This window comes from Erithacus rubecula, assembly GCF_903797595.1.
Source record: "Erithacus rubecula genome assembly, contig: SUPER_Z_unloc_1, whole genome shotgun sequence".
Taxonomy (NCBI): domain Eukaryota; kingdom Metazoa; phylum Chordata; class Aves; order Passeriformes; family Muscicapidae; genus Erithacus; species Erithacus rubecula.
In genome coordinates, this window is record NW_027635590.1 from 1,691,742 (window position 1) to 1,709,687 (window position 17,946).

Below are 17,946 nucleotides of genomic sequence, written 5' to 3' on the forward strand. Positions count from 1 at the left end.
AGCATCAGTTATCCAGATAATGGCTCTGCTTCTGGTGCTTGCAGAAGCAGCCATGGTATGCAGTCTAGTTAGGTTCCTCCCTTGTATGACAAATTAATCTCCTTATAATACGTAGATAAATTGAGTTTTCACACATTGTAAGACTAAACAAAGCTTGTTTCTTGTGTGAAGCAACCTGCATAAGTTTGGGCAAATCTTTCTGAAGATAACACAATTCCAGTAAAGAAATCTGTGCAAGATGTTATATGTTTAGATAGGCTTATGGATTAAATGTAACTGTTCTGGATCCTTTGTGCAGAGAACCTGAAAAAAATGCAATTGCAAAGACAGTAGTTAGAGGATATCGACAGAGATTTAAGCCTAATGTTACAAGAGCATCTGGAAGGAAAGAAGAGCCTGAAAAAGATGCAAGCAATGATAAAAAATCCCATCTACAGCCTGAGGAGGAAATGGAGAAGGTATTAATGAAGTAACATAACTGAATATAATGTGTAAGCTAAAAAGATGCTGGATGCCACAGTAATGTTACCTCTTTTTTCTTTACTTTTTTTGTTCCTGAGTATGACCAGGAACCTGCTTTCAGTGATAGTGTCGTATTGCTCAGTAACCTCAGCTATGGTGAGAGATTGTTGCACAAATAGTAGATACCAATAGTCCTTCATGTCCTGCAGCAAATACAACTTCAAGTGTTTGCTCTAGTTTTTGTTGTGCCTGGCTGACTGAGAAATATGCCCTGTAATTGTTTGTGTGTCATAAGTAATCTATTTTGTCTCCTCTTATGAACAGTTAATTGGTCAGTTAGGTGATGCTGTACTTTATGAATGTCAGACAGTTCATATCATAACACTCTGTTTCTGTTTAGAATAATGACCAATGTAATAGATCTGATGTTAACACTGAAGATGCTGCAGAAAAAGATGACAAAATCCTGGAGACAATGTCTCAGTAAGTATGAGAAAAATAAGACAGTAACTGCTGCTGTTCAGCAATTTATCATTCTGGTCACTTCTCTAGTATTTTGTAGTGTGGTAGTTATAGAAGTTTTTGAAGAAGCTTCTGCAGTACAGAAATTGAGGGTAAAATACAATCTTCATTAATTTATGAAATGTACATTAAGCATTTTCATTTTTAAAGTGGTACTTCTAAATTATGTTAGTCATGATAAATCTAAAAAAGCTAAAACAAGCCTTAGCTACTTGCTTTTAATGCTAAACACATCAATTTCAGTGGTTAAGTAAACAATAGGCGTGTTTTTAAAGAGTAGTTAAGTGTTGTCAAATAAGAGGAGGGAAAAAATCTGATGTGTGGGCAATGTAATGTACATATTTATTAAGTGTTCCATTTTTCTTCAGTGAAGTGGCAACTATAAAAGGAATAATACATTTTACAGAAGATATTGTAAAAAATAAAAAAATAAAAAAAGCCAACTGTCCCCCAAATACCCCCCCACAAAAAACTTCCCAAAACCAAGAACAGAAATAAAAAATCCAAAACTTCAAATTTTTCATTTTAAATTATGTTAGTTGAAGAGGATGGATAGAGATAAAGTGGATGTGATAATCTACCAAAAAAGAAATTTTTTGGTTATTTCTTTCATGAACCTCCTCTGTAACTTGATGCTTGATTTTCTGAATAGACTAAACTCTAAATATTTGCGTATTTTTTTAAACTATTGATTGAATTAGGTCTATCTGCCTCCAGACCAGATAGGAATACAAAAAGGTTGTCCATTATGGATCAGAAAAAGGTCTCTCTAGTGTACTATTCTGTTACCAATGGGAAGAAGGAAATAACAGGACAAACATATGTTTAAAGTCTCAGTCCCCAGTAGACACACTTACAATTTTATTCTTTCATAAAGCTAATAATAAATTTTAGGTAAGTGTATGTTAATAACTGTCTAAAAGAAAGGGAAAAAAAAGTTACTTCTCCAAGTCTCTTCCCACTTTCAGATGTGGTATGTACTTCCTGGATAATCTATGTTTTTCTAGGTGTAATGAAACAGCTGGTTTAAAAGAAGATGGCAAACAGATTGTGTTGAATCAAGCACCTCTGAAAAGAAGTAGAATTCAGAGACCAAAACCAAATCTTGGAAGAACTATTGCTAGGCAAAAAGAACTGATAGATAAAAAAGATCCTGAAGAGGAGACAATTGAAAGTGGAGAAGCAGAAGAAGGTATCCAACACCATCAAGATGAAAACAATGATCCATGCTTTAAAAGTGTAAGTTTCTTTAGCAGTTGCTTATGCACACTGTTTTGCTGGGTCCTTAGTAAAAGCCTTGGTAACAAAGACCTAATAATTTGTAGGGATTGGCTTTGCATGCTTTATTTATTATTTCAGAATAAACTAAATTTGTGATAAAATTTCTTTATTTTTCCACTTGGGTTCTGTTTTCCATGTCAGGTTTAACCCTAGTCAGCAACCAAGTAGCAGCATGCTTGCTCACTGGCCTACCAGCAGCACTAGAGACAGAACTGGAAGGGTAAAAGCTGGAAAACAGGGGCTGAGATAAACTCCTATGTGCTGGATATAAGCTTTAATAGAGAAAGCAGAAGCTACACTCATGTGCAGAGCATAACCAGGAGCTCTTCTACTACTTCCCATGAACAGGCAGGTGTTCAGCCATCTCCAGGAAAGCTGGGCTTCATCCCACATAATGGTTACTGGGGAAGACAAAAGCCATTCCCCCCACTTTGTATACTGAGCTACACATCAGCAGGACATGGAATATCGCTCTGGTCAGTTGGGATCTCCTGTCCTGACTGTGTCCCCTCCCATCGTTCCATGCCCCTCCAACTTCCTCTCCAGCTTGGCAATATGAAAAGCTGAAATGACCTTGGCTCTATGTAAGCCCTGCTCAGCAATAATTAAAACATCTCTGTATTATCAACCCAGCACTAACCCAAAACACAGCCCCATACTTGACACTGTGAAAAAAGCTAACTCTACCCTAGTAAAAACCAGCTTATGTGGAAATGGAATATGTCTTACTTTGTCATATTGTGATACCAGATCTGAAAAGAGAAATGCAAAGAAGAAAGTCTCAGAAGATTAACCACTTAGAAGAGAAAATATAAAGAAAAATAACTTTTATTTTATAGTAGACACTGGTATTAGTTGGATGCACAAGAAGCAAGAAAAATCTTAGTGTTTCTTTAGAAAATGTTTAAACTTTCTCATTTTTCTCCTGCTCTCCTAGAAGAGAGATATTTCATCTTAACAGAGTGGAACTTTTATTTGTTTTAGGATTTAACAGGTCATGAAAACACTCAGCCATCCAGTGTGATGTTAGAAGATGTTTCTACAGATTCTGAGATGAGCTCAGTATGTTCAAGACAGCGTTTCCAAGAAAAGTCCTCAGAAGCAGAAAGCTATGAAAGTGAAAAGGGGTTGTCAGATGTCTCGAAACAGATTTTAGATTCCAATGCAAGGTAAAGTTATTTCACTTTAATGGACAAAATGGGTGGTTCAAAGCTATCAGTATTTCTAGGTATTATGACATTTTACATTCAACTCCAGCATTACAAACAAGTTTTACATATATAAAGACATTTTTATTCAAGACTATACTAGACTTTAACTAACAAAACCCCAAAAGCTTGAAAGAATTAAATTTAAATGCGGTTAGATGTCAATTTGATCTTTAAACTATTGTTCTAATTTTCAAAAAAATGCACCTTTCTGATGCTCAGTCCCTGTTGGTGTCTTTTCCATGTTGGTCTCCATAGTGCATCCCAGTGTGCTTATATAAATTCTTGCATACAGGGTCTGGTTTCCTATTAAAGCATCTCTTAAAAAAAAAAGTCAACCACAGATACTCTGTAGGTCTGCTGGGTAGCTCTAGACATGATTAGAGGAAGGTATTTGTAAAATGTATCTATCATGCTAGAATGTTTCAAATTATCTTCCATCTCTCAAGTGGAAGTGGCTGTCAATGTACCTTTGCTTACCTACTTGTAAGATACAGAGGTTTTTGGTGATGACCACTGTGTTTTTGTTAGATCTTTTTCATGTCATCAATGTTGTTATTGCTCCGAGAGCTGTAAACAAATATGGCATCTTGTCCCATGGCTTTGATTGTTCTTTTTGCATTTTTTTGTAGGGAATCTCATCCTCGGAAGGAAGAGGAGAAAACTGTTGTATCATCAGCTCGGCTAGTAAGGACACGATTCCAGAGACCAAAGCCAAATTTAAAAATGACTAGTAGAAAGGAAGTTCTGGATGTAAATAGTAAAGGTGCATCACAGAAAGATACCAACAGAGAAGGAAGTTTGGCACAGTGTGATAGTGAATGTAGCATTCCTCCTGACACAGATGTAAGGCTTTTGGGTTTTTTCCTTTAGTTATAATGAAGTAGTGATTTAAAAAATACAGTTAACTTTTTGAAACAAATTTTTCAGAAGCTAGAATTTTCTGCATTAAAACTTGTGTGCTTTTCATTTGGTCATATGTGAGGAGAAAAAGATAACTGAATCTCTTGTTATGTGTCCAGATGTCTTTCTGACTCAAGGTGGTATAAAGTTGACCGGGAAGAAAGAAAAAGTATTAGTGGAAGATGGCACAGAAGAAATATAGATTTCAAGCTATTTTATCTTAAATAGTCTGTATTTGTCCTGGAAAGACTAGGAAATCATTAGTTGGCAATTATAGAGGAGTTTAGGAGAGGGCAAAGAACTCTCTTGAGTTTTTCAGAGAGTAATAAGTACCAAACTTCACGGACATCATAAAGTCTCTGTTTGGTTTATTTTTACAGCTTTTTCTGGTTCTTTTGTTTACATTTTTCAGAAAGCAGGAAAATGTGAAGTCTTAAACGCACTAGAAGCCTTGGAAAAGGAGAAGTCACTTTCCTCTCAGGAGGTTCCTGAGAGGCCAAGTTGCAAGTCCCCAAAAACATTTTCAAGATCAGGGGATGGTGAATTGGAGTTCTGTCATCTTGAAATTAGGCAAGATGACATTTCTACTACTATTACAGGGTAAGGGCTTAGTTATTTTTGATTCTTGGCTGTAACAATGAAAGTATTTTACAAGGAAATCATTGTGCCATCTGGCAAACATAGTCTAATGAAAATACAGCACAAAATTTCCATTCTCATAGTTTAACACTAGGGATACTACAATTTCAGTAGCTTCTATGCTAAACATGACATTAATGAGCATTTACTTTATAATTGTTTTGTCATCTCAAAGCCTGGATTCATTCCATGTAAGCAGGGAAATACCAAAGAAACCATATGAAAATTGCTTTGGGTTTATAGCAACAAGTAGTAGGCAAGTTAATACCTTCAGTGAGTTAGTTAATTCTGTTGTTGGAAGCATTTAAAAAACCAGTGCTTCAAAATTTTTGCTGAAACATTGTTGTTTGTAATTTAAACTCAGCTGAATTTCTAGTTCACAAGATTTCTCTTTAAAACTCAGTGGTTTTTGCACGTAATACTAATGGGCCTGTGTTTATATTTGTTGTATGCATTTGTACTAAGTTTTGGATTATTTTTTGTGTCTTAACTTTGTATCATTGACAAAAGCAGCACTCAAGAAGAATGTCAACACACACCTCTTCCACCTGTCCAGCTGGCCCAGAACAAGAGGTACAAGCCAAACTTGGTAAGCACTGTTGGAAAGAAGGAGTTACAAACATCAGAAAATGAGAGGAAGAGAAAGCCTGAAGCCCAGCAAAAAGATGAGTTTGGCAATACTGTCATGGTAAGCCTTACTAAGAGTAAGCTTTGCCTACAAAGTTGGTTTTAAGTGCAAGTTCACTTTTATGAAGTTAAAAGAAAACATTGAAATTGCATTGCCTGAAGCTAGGACAATATATGAAATGAAAAAAAATCCCAAACCCTGGTAAGTTGAGTTATTGTAGGTATGCAATCAGTAAGGGCTTCAACATGAAGTATTAATTTTTATTTCTTTTTTTACAAATTATCTGCTTTTGATTGGATTGCATGATAGGAAAAAATTATGCACATTTATACAAACTCTATGACAAAAATGCATAAAAATAAGCTTTTTTTTCTCATTTCATCTTAACTGTTTGGATGACTCAAATCTCTGTTGGGCAATCTAGTATAATGTCTCAAGTGAAGGCAGAGAATACCTATTTCTTTGAAAAAAAGGTGTTTTTAAATTTGATAAGCTTTAACTGCCCTCATCAATACAGTACCTGATACTCTTCTATTTCATACGAGTAACTGGCACTGTGTATCCCCACAGACACTGTACTAGGGACTGTAAAAAATGTGGAAATCTTCAGAAGCCATTTACAGTGTGATGTGTTCTCTGTAACCGTTTTGTGGGTTGCACATGAACCATATCACCGGGGTAATGATATCTGTGTAGATGTGCCTTAGGTGTGGAATACAGCTAAACTTTGCAAGAGTGACTGTTTTGGATGATGTTTCGTTATAGCTGGTTTTGTTCTGGAGTCTATGAAAAGTCCTTGTGTCCTGTGTTATCTCTCATCTCCCATCTTCCTTCAGTGCCACAGTCAGCTCATCCCTGACTGCGATAGTTTCTTGTAGTTCAGCTCTGGCTGCTCTAGACCTGTGACTTGTGAACCATGCACATGCATCTGCTCTGTACTGGGAAAATCTGTAGAACCGGAGCAGATCTGATGCTTCTCTTTACTAATCAAGCTGTCACAGGCCTGAAGAGGTGAAAGAGGCATTTGAGTGGCTTCTTTGTGGAACCAGTGTAGCAAATATAGACATAAAACTTACTGGGCCTTCTGGATCTTGAGGTTGTGTTATTGTGGCTTGGGTGTATCTGTACTGCCTTCTACAGTGTCCAGTTTTCAAAGGCTTTCCATTTGCTGAAGTATCTTGTTTCCACACTGCTTCATGTATTAGGGAATTGATTGAATACTAAATAGAGTAAGTGTTTCCCATAATGCTTGGGTGCACATAGTATTTAAGAGCTTAACTCTAGGTATCCCAGGAGTCTGAAGACTTCTGTTTATTTTTGCATATAAATTGTATTACCATAACATGATTCTTACCTTTATTCCAATTGGGAAAATGACATTGTTTTTATTCTTGTATATAAAATATGTGTCTATTTCAGAAGCTTACATACTTCTATTTTTCTTCATGCTTCTGTAAATTAAAGGGTGAAAATGAAGCTGTATTGGGTCAAGCCAATGTGTTGAGCAAAGAGGAACAGGAACAGCAAGACGTGCCTCAGGTGCTGTCTATTTCTGAAACCTTGTTGTCTGAACAAAGCAGGTGAGTTTAGGAAAATGGCATTTGAAAAGATTTTGTACATAATGAGACACCTTTGCAATTATCAATTCTTCTGTTCCTTGTCTTTTGTCTTTGCAGTATTTAATTTTCAGTACCTACAAACAGCTTCTTCCTATGTTTTCAGAGAACATTTTTTAGCTGCACTCCTTGTCATTGTTTATCTGGTACATACTTGATCTGTGTAGTAGCTCTTCTTGACCAAGGTTTTTATCACTGGATTTGTATTTGCCTAAGTAACAATCACACATGTAAGATATGTAAAATACAAATTTTGAGAAATGTCAGAGACTTGACTTTCATTGATCCATCCATGTGCTCTTCTATTTTACTGCCACTGTTGGTAAAATAAGACCTTCAGTGTGTGTTAGACTGCTGATACTTTGATGTTGGTGTGGTTAGCAGCACAACTTGCTTTTTATGTTAAAAATGCCTTGACAAAGACATTTTGTTATTTCTGCTCTAAAGTTAACCATAAATGAGAAATATATCTGAAAATACAATTTTATCTATCTTAAAAAAGGCAATCTTAGTCTCTTGTGTAAGTATTGATTTAAAACTTAAGTGCAGAAGTGCTTGTTTTCTCTCCCAGCCAAATTCAAATGTGGTTTTTCTGTTTTTGTTTGTTTGCTTTAAATTCACCAGTACTGAAAAATTTACCTCCCAAGAAGGCAAGCTGAGTACTCTGAAACCAGAACAATTCATAGAGGTTGAGTCTCCAAGAACTAGACCAAACCTAGAAAGAGCAAACAGTGAAAAAGGATCTCCAGTAGTACAAAAACTTGCTGCCCCAGATGAAGAAAAAATGAGTCAAGGAGAGAATCTGCCTGTGGCAGAAGAATCTGAAAACCCTCTCTCCTCAAAAGTGAGATTCTTTTCATTTATTTATGGCAACATTTTCTGATGCTTAGTTCCACACTAGCTGTTTTTAAGACATCTAAATGAGCTGTTATAAATGCGTTAATGAATTTCAGCCTAGTAGGAATTCTTTTTTAATATTTGTGACACTTCAATAAGACATACAAAGTTCACTTGAACTTTGACATTTCAGTCATATTGATGATACATGAATAGTTACCTACATGCTGTATTTTTGTTGCTGGGTTTCTCCTGAGCTCCTTGATAGCTTCTCATGAAGAACTATATTGATTATAGTATCTGTTTTTGTTGCTAAATGCCTTCTTGGTGGAACAAGGAACAGTGATGGTGCCATAAACTTCTTGGAAGTTTTAAAATGAGGTTTCAGATTAACAAATTGATCATGATTTGCAGTACTTTATTTTGCAGGTGATATATTATGTGCTAATGTTTGTTTTTTTTTCTCACATCAAAGGGTGACATGGAGGTATTGTTGCTTGTGGGAAATTTGGCTGAGAATGACAATCTAGACATAAATTCAGGGGGCATAACATCAGGAACACTTTGTTCTTCTAAAAAATCACCAACTTGCAGCAGCAGAAAAAAGCAAGAAGAGTGTCTATATACAGATGCTATAGGAAGCATTCAGGATACCACAGAAAGGTAAAGTTACCTGTTGACAAAGTAAAAACTCTCTCATTTTGATTTCAGCTGGGGTAGTTTATTTTCTTCTTAGGGCTGGTACAGTGCTGCATTTTGGATGCAATATGAGGATAGCATTGATAACCCACTGACATTTTAGTTGTTGTTGAGCAGTGCTTACCCTGAGTTGAGCACTTACCAGTGTCTCATGGTCTGCCAGTGAGCAGGTGCACAAGCAGATCACAGCCAGGACAACTCATCTGAACTGACCGAAAAGGATATTCCATAATATAGCATCATGCTCAGTCTGTAATGGAGGGACCTGGCCAGGGGCTGCTGAACACTGCTTGGGTATAGACTGGGCATCAGGCAGCAAGCAGTGAGCATTTGTGCATCACTTGTTTTCCTTGTGTTTCATTCCCCTCTCTTTGTCTCCTTTTCATTATTTTTACTTTGTTTTGATTATTAAGCTGTTCTTATCTAAACCTACAAGGTTTAACTTTTCTTTCCAATTCTCCTTCTCCTTGAGGTTTGGGGACTGACTGACTGATGGCACTTACTTGGCAGCTGGGGTTAAGCTGCAAAAGTACTTCAAAAATTTTATGCATTTATCTAGTTATTTTTGTACAGCACTTGCTTTTGGAACCACAGGCTCTGGGTTGTATTAGCTGGTATATACTACATGCTGTGAAATCACTAGGTGGCATTCTTAAGTCATGTAAGAGTTTTTAACAGGATTAGGGGATTTTTTTGAAGGCTGTTTTCCTTTTTAGAGGGTACTTAATGGGTGAGAGCAGAAGCAAGTAATTATTATCACTAATAAACTCTTGGGGTACAGTGCACCATGAATGTTGACCAAAGGCTGATGTGTTCCATTTGCACTCCCTTTTAATTGAGAAGTGGCAAGAAGGCAGCAAGCTCATTTTATGTTTCTGTAAGATATATTCTGAGTGTCTTCAATTTTTCTTTCCAGTAGGAGAAGTTCAGTAACTCCTCTTTATGCAGAGTTTTTTCCTTCCTTTTATGTTTTTTTTTACAAGTAGCCACCTAAGCAAACAAAAATTCAAAACACAAGTTCATTTCTAGCTAGAAGTACTAAATAGCTTATAGAGTGTACTTTGTAGTTCTTTAGAAGTAAAAGTTGAAACATATTTTTGTAGGTCCAATGATAAATTAAGTTCTGGAGAAGAAAGTGTACAGGGAGCAACAGAACCCCCACATAGGAACCCAAAGCCAGACCTAATGAGACTTAATAGGAAAAGAGATTATCCCAAAGACTGTGGAAACAGAGAAGATGTCAACATTGAGAGAAATGAAGAAGAGTTTTTGGTGTTATTCAAAACAAGTGTATCAGGGGTAAGTGCTGATCAGGTATTTTGAGCCAGTTATACCTTATCCTTTTGCCAAAGTTCTTAGAAAGATAGCTGGCACAGAAATCCAGTGTATGACTGGAAAAGCTTAATGTGATTAAGCTTATTTGACTTTTTCAAAATTCACTGTTGGAAACTATGCAGAATAAATGTCCTTAGAATTTAAATACTGTGGAAATACGTAATATACACTGTTGTCTTAAGTTCTATGGTTTATATGATCAGAAATGCTTTATAATAAATGCATACTAACATTGTTAAAAAATAATTTTCTGTTTGTTATTAATTAGAAAATGGAAAATAAGGCAGTTAACTAACCTCAGATACAATCTAAAATCTGTATTAAAACGAGTGTGAACAAAGTTCAGACCTTCTTAAATTTGCTCAGCAGGCCTAAGTTGGCCCAGACTAGTTCCATCTCTGTCTAATGCTGTCAAAACTGAGTCAAGTTTATCTGGTGTTCCTAGTTTCTATATGGATGACTAAAAATTTCTAATTGACATTTTATTTTAGCCAAGTATCCATAGTTGACAGAACTGTGTTTGCTGATATTTGTCTGTGTATATGTTGAATAATATTTAAATGCTTTTATATAAAGTTGATAGTCTTCCTACCTTGTTCCCATGGCAAAAAAAAAAAAAAAATGTACCTGGAAATTGTTCCTTAAATTAATAAGTAGTTTTAGAAAATGATTCATCTTTCCAGCTTTTAAGGAGTTGTTGCTCTTGATAAATTGAGCATGGTCTTGTTCTATTAACTACCAGCAGCACTTGGAATTCAAGCATCATAGATAATACCAGTTAATGACAGCTCTGCTACAGAGTCCAAAATTAAAGACAGTGAGCAAGAATAGCCTAAGTTATAAGAGATGACAGCTGAGCACATTCTCAAGATCTTCAAACTGAGTTATTTAAGTCACCAAAACAAGTTGCAAATGTTTGGCACTTAATATGGTAATAATTATCTCCTCTGTTCAGCAAAACTACAGTAATACAGTGGAAGCTGGATCCTTCTCAGAAGCTACAAGGAAACACAATTTTGCAGAGCATGTTGAAGAAACATCTTATAAAAGAATCAAGCAGGACATGACACTTCAGTCTCCAGGGATATCATCAGAGAGTAAGAGTCAGGTAGAACAAGATATTGATTCTCAGCTTTCTACCTCACTGGAAAAGCATTCAGACAATTTCCCAAGGTAAAACAACTGTTTTGTTTTGTAAACCAAACTCAGTTGATTGATAATTATTTGCCATAGTTCTGCCATGTGTTACGTGAGTGCATGTAGAGTGTCAGTTTTTGTGTCTTCCATCTGAACTTAGCAGATGTGTGCAGATACTCCTTCATCTCTTACTCTGCCTTTATTCTCATGAAATGAACACAGCCAGCACTCTCACCAATCCATCCCATGGTTTGAAGAGAAATTCCTGATTTTATAGGGGAGAACTTGAGGGTACCTATATTTGGGGTCACAGAGATTGTGGGATTAACCTAAAGAAAAACTTGGTGCTAAAAGTGTCCCCTGATGCCATTTGCTGCCACTACCCACCAGTTTACCAAGGCAGATGTTTTGGGAGGAAAGTTTGTCATTACTTTTGATACTCTAAGTGGTTGTGCCCATGATTTTGAGGAAGTAAACTGTAGGTAACTAATTATTGAAGAGAAACCAAAGCAGATAAGTAGTTACCATCTAACAGTTTCAGTTTGTAAACGATAATCTGATCAATTAGAGTATTATAGTTTGGGGCTTCTAGTATTGCTTTAGCAAAAGACAGCTGGAAGTGTTCCCATGACTTAAGTATGTGACTTCCATATCCTCAAAATTAAAATGATTTCTTACTTTTCTAATCAAAGAATTGTATATCTTGCAGTTCAGTTGTGAAGATTTCTAGCATTCTGAAACTGCTTGATACACATTTGCAGTCAGTACCTTATGTACACAGGAAGAAATTAAATTTCTGATTAAATGCTTATTTGTCACTATTAAGTTAAGAAGTAAGTAGATTGCATTATTGATCACAATGATAACTTTATTTTAATTGAGTTTATTTTGATTTGTAGTATCCATCTCTTTGGAAAGTCTTGAATTTCATTGTTTTTGTTGTGTACTTTAGAAGGCAATTCAAGAGATCGTCGAAACAGGCAGCACTGCCAGAATATGTGTTGGACCCAAAACCTGCTACTCCTTCTACCTCTGAATGTGAGGCTAAATGTAATGAGAAGAAGAGTCAAAGGCAAAAAGCTAAACTACGTGTTACCAGGGACAAAAGTTTGAAAACTACACAGAGAAGAAAATCTGGAAAGGAACCCAGAAGTTCAAAGATAACCTTTGTTACTCTTCGGGCTTCTGAAGAGGAGGAGGATGAGGAGGCAGATGACTTTGAGCTTGATGACGAAGATGAGTGCTTTGCATCAGAGGAAGTAAACAAGGCTCCAGTGTTTGTTCCTATAGGTCTTCGATCTCCAAAACCAGTTCCTATGCAGATACAGGAGACCATGGAGGAGGTATTGTGTAGCTGGGTTCTACATATGTAATTTTGTTTTGATTGCTTAAAAAGATTTTATTCTAATTGTATCTCTGAGTATTTGGGTTTTATCCAAGGTCAAGTTAAGAATGGTGTTAAGAGTAACAGGGATGTTGCTTGGCACATACACTTGATTTTGAACTTAATACTACCTCAGCCTAAAATCTAGCTAGGTAATTATGTTTACAAACTATATAGATCTGCAGAGTACTCACCAGTGTGTTCACTGAGATTGAATATAGGCCCAGACTCAATGCTCATCCATGTGTTTTGAGGCCCAAGATGGAACAAATGGAGCATTTCAATTTCATATTTGAATGTTAAGAAATGAGGGTATGAGGAAAATGTTTCTGTATGTCATGTCCCTCTTGCCATGAAACTTTTTTAGCTGTCAGGTAGGCTGATCTGACCAGCAGCCAGACACACAAATCTGCCTGCTCATTCTGTTTTTATGTGCAACAAGGAAGGAGAAATTAGAAGGAAGGCAAGAAGATTTCTCTATTAATGTAAAGACCGTTATGTACATGAAGGAAAAACTGCATGTAAATGAAAAGCAAAATAAGGAATTTTTGGCTGCTTTCCGTTGTCAGGTTACTTCCTGGAAATCAAGGTCTCAGTATGTCTAAGACTAAGTTTAGAAGACAAATGTCCTAACCACAAATGCCTCCTCTTCTCCCATCTTTCCCTGAGTTTTCTTGCTGAGCATGTAAATGCACGATACAGAATTCCCCTTTGATCAGTTTGGGTCAGCTGTCCTAGCTGTGTGCTCTCCTGACCTCTTTCTTACCCTTGGCCTCCTTGCTGGGTAAAAGAGTAGGAAAAATGCTTCAACATTGTGCAGGGAGTGCAGAAACACTGGTGTGTTACCAACACTGTTGTAGTTATAAATCCAAAAGGTAACACTATGTGGACTGGTATGAAGAAAATTAACTTCAACCCAGCCATGCCTAGTACAATCTTTAGCCTTTATTTCATGCAATTTTTATCATGTCTAGGTCTTAAACTATCCAGTACAAGGCATTTTTCTGTTTTTTCTCTATTATTGCTACTTTCCATTCACTTCAGTGCTTTTTGCCTTTGAGTGCTTTTTTGCTTACTATTACTGCTAGTCCTCTTCTTATCTTTGCCCATTGAAATCCTGCTTTTTATTGTCTCCAGGATTAATCACACTGTTTCTTTCTCCAAGTGAAACAGCAGAATACTTTAAAGCTCAGTCAAAACACCAGGAGATCTCTAAAACAATAATGGGCAGCAAAGTTGCTGCAGGGAAACTTTTGCTGAATCCTTGATTTCAGAGATGTGGAATATTATGTGTGGGGATTGTAGTCAGGTTGCCTAGTTTAACGCTTATGAGACATGAGTACTGGTGGAGGATGTGGTTAAATACCCAAGGACACAGCTGTTGTAAAATTCAAATAGGTCAGTCAAAACATTCCAAGTTGCACTTGTAAAGTGCAAGCCTTTGAGAGCAGCCCAGACTGAGCAGTGTTTTCTGTGAGAACTTCCCTGGAAATATTATAAACTTTCTGTCAAATTTCAAGTCCTCATTTCTGAAAATGTTAGATGACTGAAATTCTCAGTGTAAATAGTGCTGAAGAAGAAAAAACATAGGTTAAATGGTGAGTGGGTATGTTTCTATGTGTATGCATGTCTATTCCCTATCTTGCTTTGGAATTAAGTCTGAAATATTTTGCCATCCTGAAGACTTAGAAAGCAGAAAAAAAGTAAAAACTAAGAAAATCCGCATGAGGTAAACAGTCACTATAAAAGGTCTCAGCTACATAACTTAATTTGGTGGAGAAATGAGCGACTAGAAACAAGGCATTAGGTTTGATGCTTCCACTTAGCTACAGGTAAAAATACTTGTTCTGCCTGTTAAATATATCAGGTTTATAAAAATTTGCATTTTACAGATTTTCTTTTGAGTCTGATGAACTGAAATACTGTAAAATTACTTTTACAGCTGGAAATACCTGTGAATATCTCAGATGTGCAGGTGGCTACTGATGCTGGAATTCTTCCTTGTGCTTCTATCCAACCAGTACAAAGGGAAGAAAAAATAAGCGCCTCAATAGCTGTAAGAATGTCTTTTGTTCGTTTCATTGGTCATACAAAGCTGTTTCAGTAGTCTCTTGTTGCCATGTCTGAATGTAACTGTGTAGCTTATTAGACTGCTGTCTGTCCCACACAGATGTGAGGCACAACTGTGGGAAAACTATGTTAGTAAATACGTTGTTAGCCTTAAAAACCAGGGTAACTTGTGGGCACAGAATTTATCTGAAAGCATTAAATAAAAATAATGGAGTCATTTTGTATAGAGCTCTGATATTGTTTTTCTTTGTGTTTAAGGAAACAATCATACATGAGAATCCAGAGGTGGACAAAGGTAGGTATGATACAATCTTGCTCATGTAATTCCTGTTAACTTGCTACTGATACATACATTTCCTTTTTTCTTAAAATATGTTTCCAAAGGTGCTACCATCTTGGCTGACAGGCTCAGCTATGTCCTGCAGTGTGTCAGATGGAGCTGGCTGTCTCCAAGGCAGGCTGTTGCTGCCACCACCTTGCCCTGTGTATCCAGTACACCCATTAACAACACCCATGTTGTTACTCAGTGTCTTAAGAGTAGTTTGAATTTGCTAGGTGAGAATGGTTGCTTGTGCACAAGCATTTTGATCCATAAATAAGGTCAATTTAAAAATATGTACTTCACTGCATTGGCGGTAGTGTCAAATACTTTCTGAGTATGGGTAACTGGATTTCTGATTAATGTGCTTGTGATTTTTAATGTGTGTGAACAACTTCACAGGAATTAACGATGGAAGCACTGAAGCTGCTATGACTTTACTTGCAATGGGTGATCCAAATTTCCAGTTAAAAACAAGCACTGAAGGTATGATCTGATTTATGGGACAAAGCCTTGCTCTTGTGCTTTCTGGGTCCACCTAAGGAGTGGCTGCAAAGCTTTTCCATATGCTGCTGCATAGCAGGAGGTTAATAATCTTTTATGATTTTAGTCCTATTGAATTGTAACACATGGTAAGTCCAGCCAGTGCAGGTTGGCTGGAAAGAAGCAGGCACCCCACTGAATACTGCCAACTGCATCACTGCTACAAAGTTGTTTCTGAGACCTGTTTTAGGAAGCACATGGTTGAATTGATGTGGGCACATAAAATGGATGAAAGAAAGGAATCAAGCTTAAATGACTGTAACTTTCAGGGTTCTTTTCAGACCTTTAATGTGAAGCATAGCCTTTTTTTCCTAACTAGCTACAACCTGAAATTACCTGTGTTTTTATAGATTTTGTATAACATTTATTATCTGCATTTTGCCAAATGTTAGTTGTTGTGTTCTTACCACAAAAAATGTTCTCTTAGCACTGTGTTTATCTGGGATTTAAACCTGTGTCTTTAGAGAATACAAACCTTGTTAAATGAGGCTTGAATTTATATAGCTTTATGTACATGCCAAACCTGAGTGTTTTAAATGAAGTTTTCTCTTTTTTTTTTTTGGGTTTTTTTTTGTTTTTTTGTTTTTTTGGTTTTTTGTTATAACCAGAACAGACACATATGTCACCTGCTCAAGATGACTTGGATATGGCTGATAGCCTTGTAATTAACACCTACTCCAAAGAAAATAGAACTTCTAGTCAGTATTCGCTTGCTTCAGATACCTCTGTCAAGGAATTGCTTTTTTCTGAGGATGGAAACAACGTGAATGCAGAGCATCAAATCACTGGCACAAGAATAGGTGTAGAAGAATATTCAGAGATGGATCCTACTGACACCAGGTTAAATTACTACTTCATTTTCTTTAGTGAGAGAGATCCTGCACTGCTTACTCTTGCTATGTTCTTTCTGGCATTTTTATTGATTTGCAAGGTTTCTCAGTTTATGTAATTCAGTATGCAATTTGGAAAAACTTCTCTCATCTCTGTCTTTACTACTTTCATGAAGAGTTTGTATGTAATTTTGGGTATCTACAGCTAGTTTTTGTCTCATTAAATTAAATTTACCTGGGCAAGGGTGAGAAAAAAATATGCAAACTAATGATGTACTGGATTACTGTTAATTATAAAGCTTTTTTTTTGCAAACTTCTCTACAGCTAATCAGACCAAGGCAGATTGTGTCACTGCTTAAGTGACAAGGCTTAAGTGTAACTGCTGCTGTGGGGGTTTAGATCAAAGATCTAGAGCAGAGGGATGGCAAGAAGACAGTTGCTCTTCCATCATTATAGTTTTTAGTGGTTGATCCTTTACAATTTTGCATTTCTGAATTATGAAACAGCTTAATGCGACACTTTCCCAGAAAACATATGCTGCTGATCATGTATTATTTGAAAGATTACTTAACTTGTTGCTTGCTTGAACAAGCAATGAGATTATACGCTTTGAAAAATCATAATCCAAGATAATTTATTTTGCATCCAGTTTAATTATATTATTAAACCAGAATTTACTACCATGTCATATGTATTAGATTTCTGATCTTCTCCTGCTATTTAAACATTGCAATTTTTCTTTTTTTTTATAAAATTCCTTTATGTTAGAAACATACTAGTTTGCAGCATGCCTATCTGTTTCAATTTACAGGTTATTTTTATCTTTTTTCATCCTGCAGGTTAGTTTTCTGTCTTCTCTGCCAGTTGCAGCCTGCATTTCAGGTCTTCACTAATGTCAAAAACCAAGGATTCTATTGATGACATTTTTCCTTTTACTTGCAGTGGTAGCTCTTTGTCTCTGGTGAATAGTATGAGACTAACAGGAGGCAGATATCTGGAGCCTGAGCCAACCTCTGAAATATTGAGGTCCAATGAAGACATAATGCAGGAGATACTTAATGCAAATGTGCTTGTAGAACAACTAGAGCAAATTCAAACAGGTAAGCCTGTTTCTTATCTTAGGGCTCTGAAAATGTTTATTCAATAGATGCACGTCTATTCATGAAATGAAACAAAACTGAAAATCCTCACTTTCCATTCATGTTCACAGATAATACATTGCCACTGTGACATAGGGTGTCACATCCATTTGTGATGCAGTTTTATACACAAGTATAAAATTAAATTAAATTTGAATGGCAGGTTTTTTTCTGAAGGCATTAAATTATCTGGAAAGCACTGAAATTACTGGACTGCCAATTACAGAAATACAGTCTAATACAGTGTACTTTTTTTCTATTATTGCTACTGTCTTCCTTCCATTAAAAGTAGAAGAGATAGAAAGAATTGGCTTTCTGTTCTTAAAGCAGTTGCAAAAAAGAAAGCCTTCAAACTCTTTTAATTGTCTTCATATCATAGGAAAGGCAAGATGA

At 36.3% G+C, this 17,946-nt stretch overlaps 1 protein-coding gene across 6 annotated transcripts in view; it reads left to right on the top strand.

The window, feature by feature from the left end:
- The window catches only part of BDP1 (BDP1 general transcription factor IIIB subunit), a 51,414-nt gene that overhangs the window by 19,568 nt on the left and 13,900 nt on the right, over nt 1–17,946 (top strand). For 4 of the 6 annotated variants that reach the window (XM_079330813.1, XM_079330816.1, XM_079330815.1 and 1 more), the window contains exons 16-33: nt 299–458; nt 863–945; nt 1,992–2,223; nt 3,250–3,434; nt 4,106–4,319; nt 4,789–4,976; nt 5,526–5,703; nt 7,108–7,223; nt 7,884–8,103; nt 8,572–8,759; nt 9,899–10,094; nt 11,086–11,303; nt 12,220–12,610; nt 14,594–14,707; nt 14,980–15,016; nt 15,443–15,526; nt 16,192–16,423; nt 17,357–17,514. In XM_079330813.1, the coding sequence (XP_079186939.1) occupies nt 299–458; nt 863–945; nt 1,992–2,223; nt 3,250–3,434; nt 4,106–4,319; nt 4,789–4,976; nt 5,526–5,703; nt 7,108–7,223; nt 7,884–8,103; nt 8,572–8,759; nt 9,899–10,094; nt 11,086–11,303; nt 12,220–12,610; nt 14,594–14,707; nt 14,980–15,016; nt 15,443–15,526; nt 16,192–16,423; nt 17,357–17,514 (3,194 nt within the window). The remainder of the gene's footprint in view (nt 1–298; nt 459–862; nt 946–1,991; nt 2,224–3,249; nt 3,435–4,105; nt 4,320–4,788; nt 4,977–5,525; nt 5,704–7,107; nt 7,224–7,883; nt 8,104–8,571; nt 8,760–9,898; nt 10,095–11,085; nt 11,304–12,219; nt 12,611–14,593; nt 14,708–14,979; nt 15,017–15,442; nt 15,527–16,191; nt 16,424–17,356; nt 17,515–17,946) is intronic. The other 2 variants (XM_079330814.1, XM_079330817.1) reach the window with 1 other exon arrangement.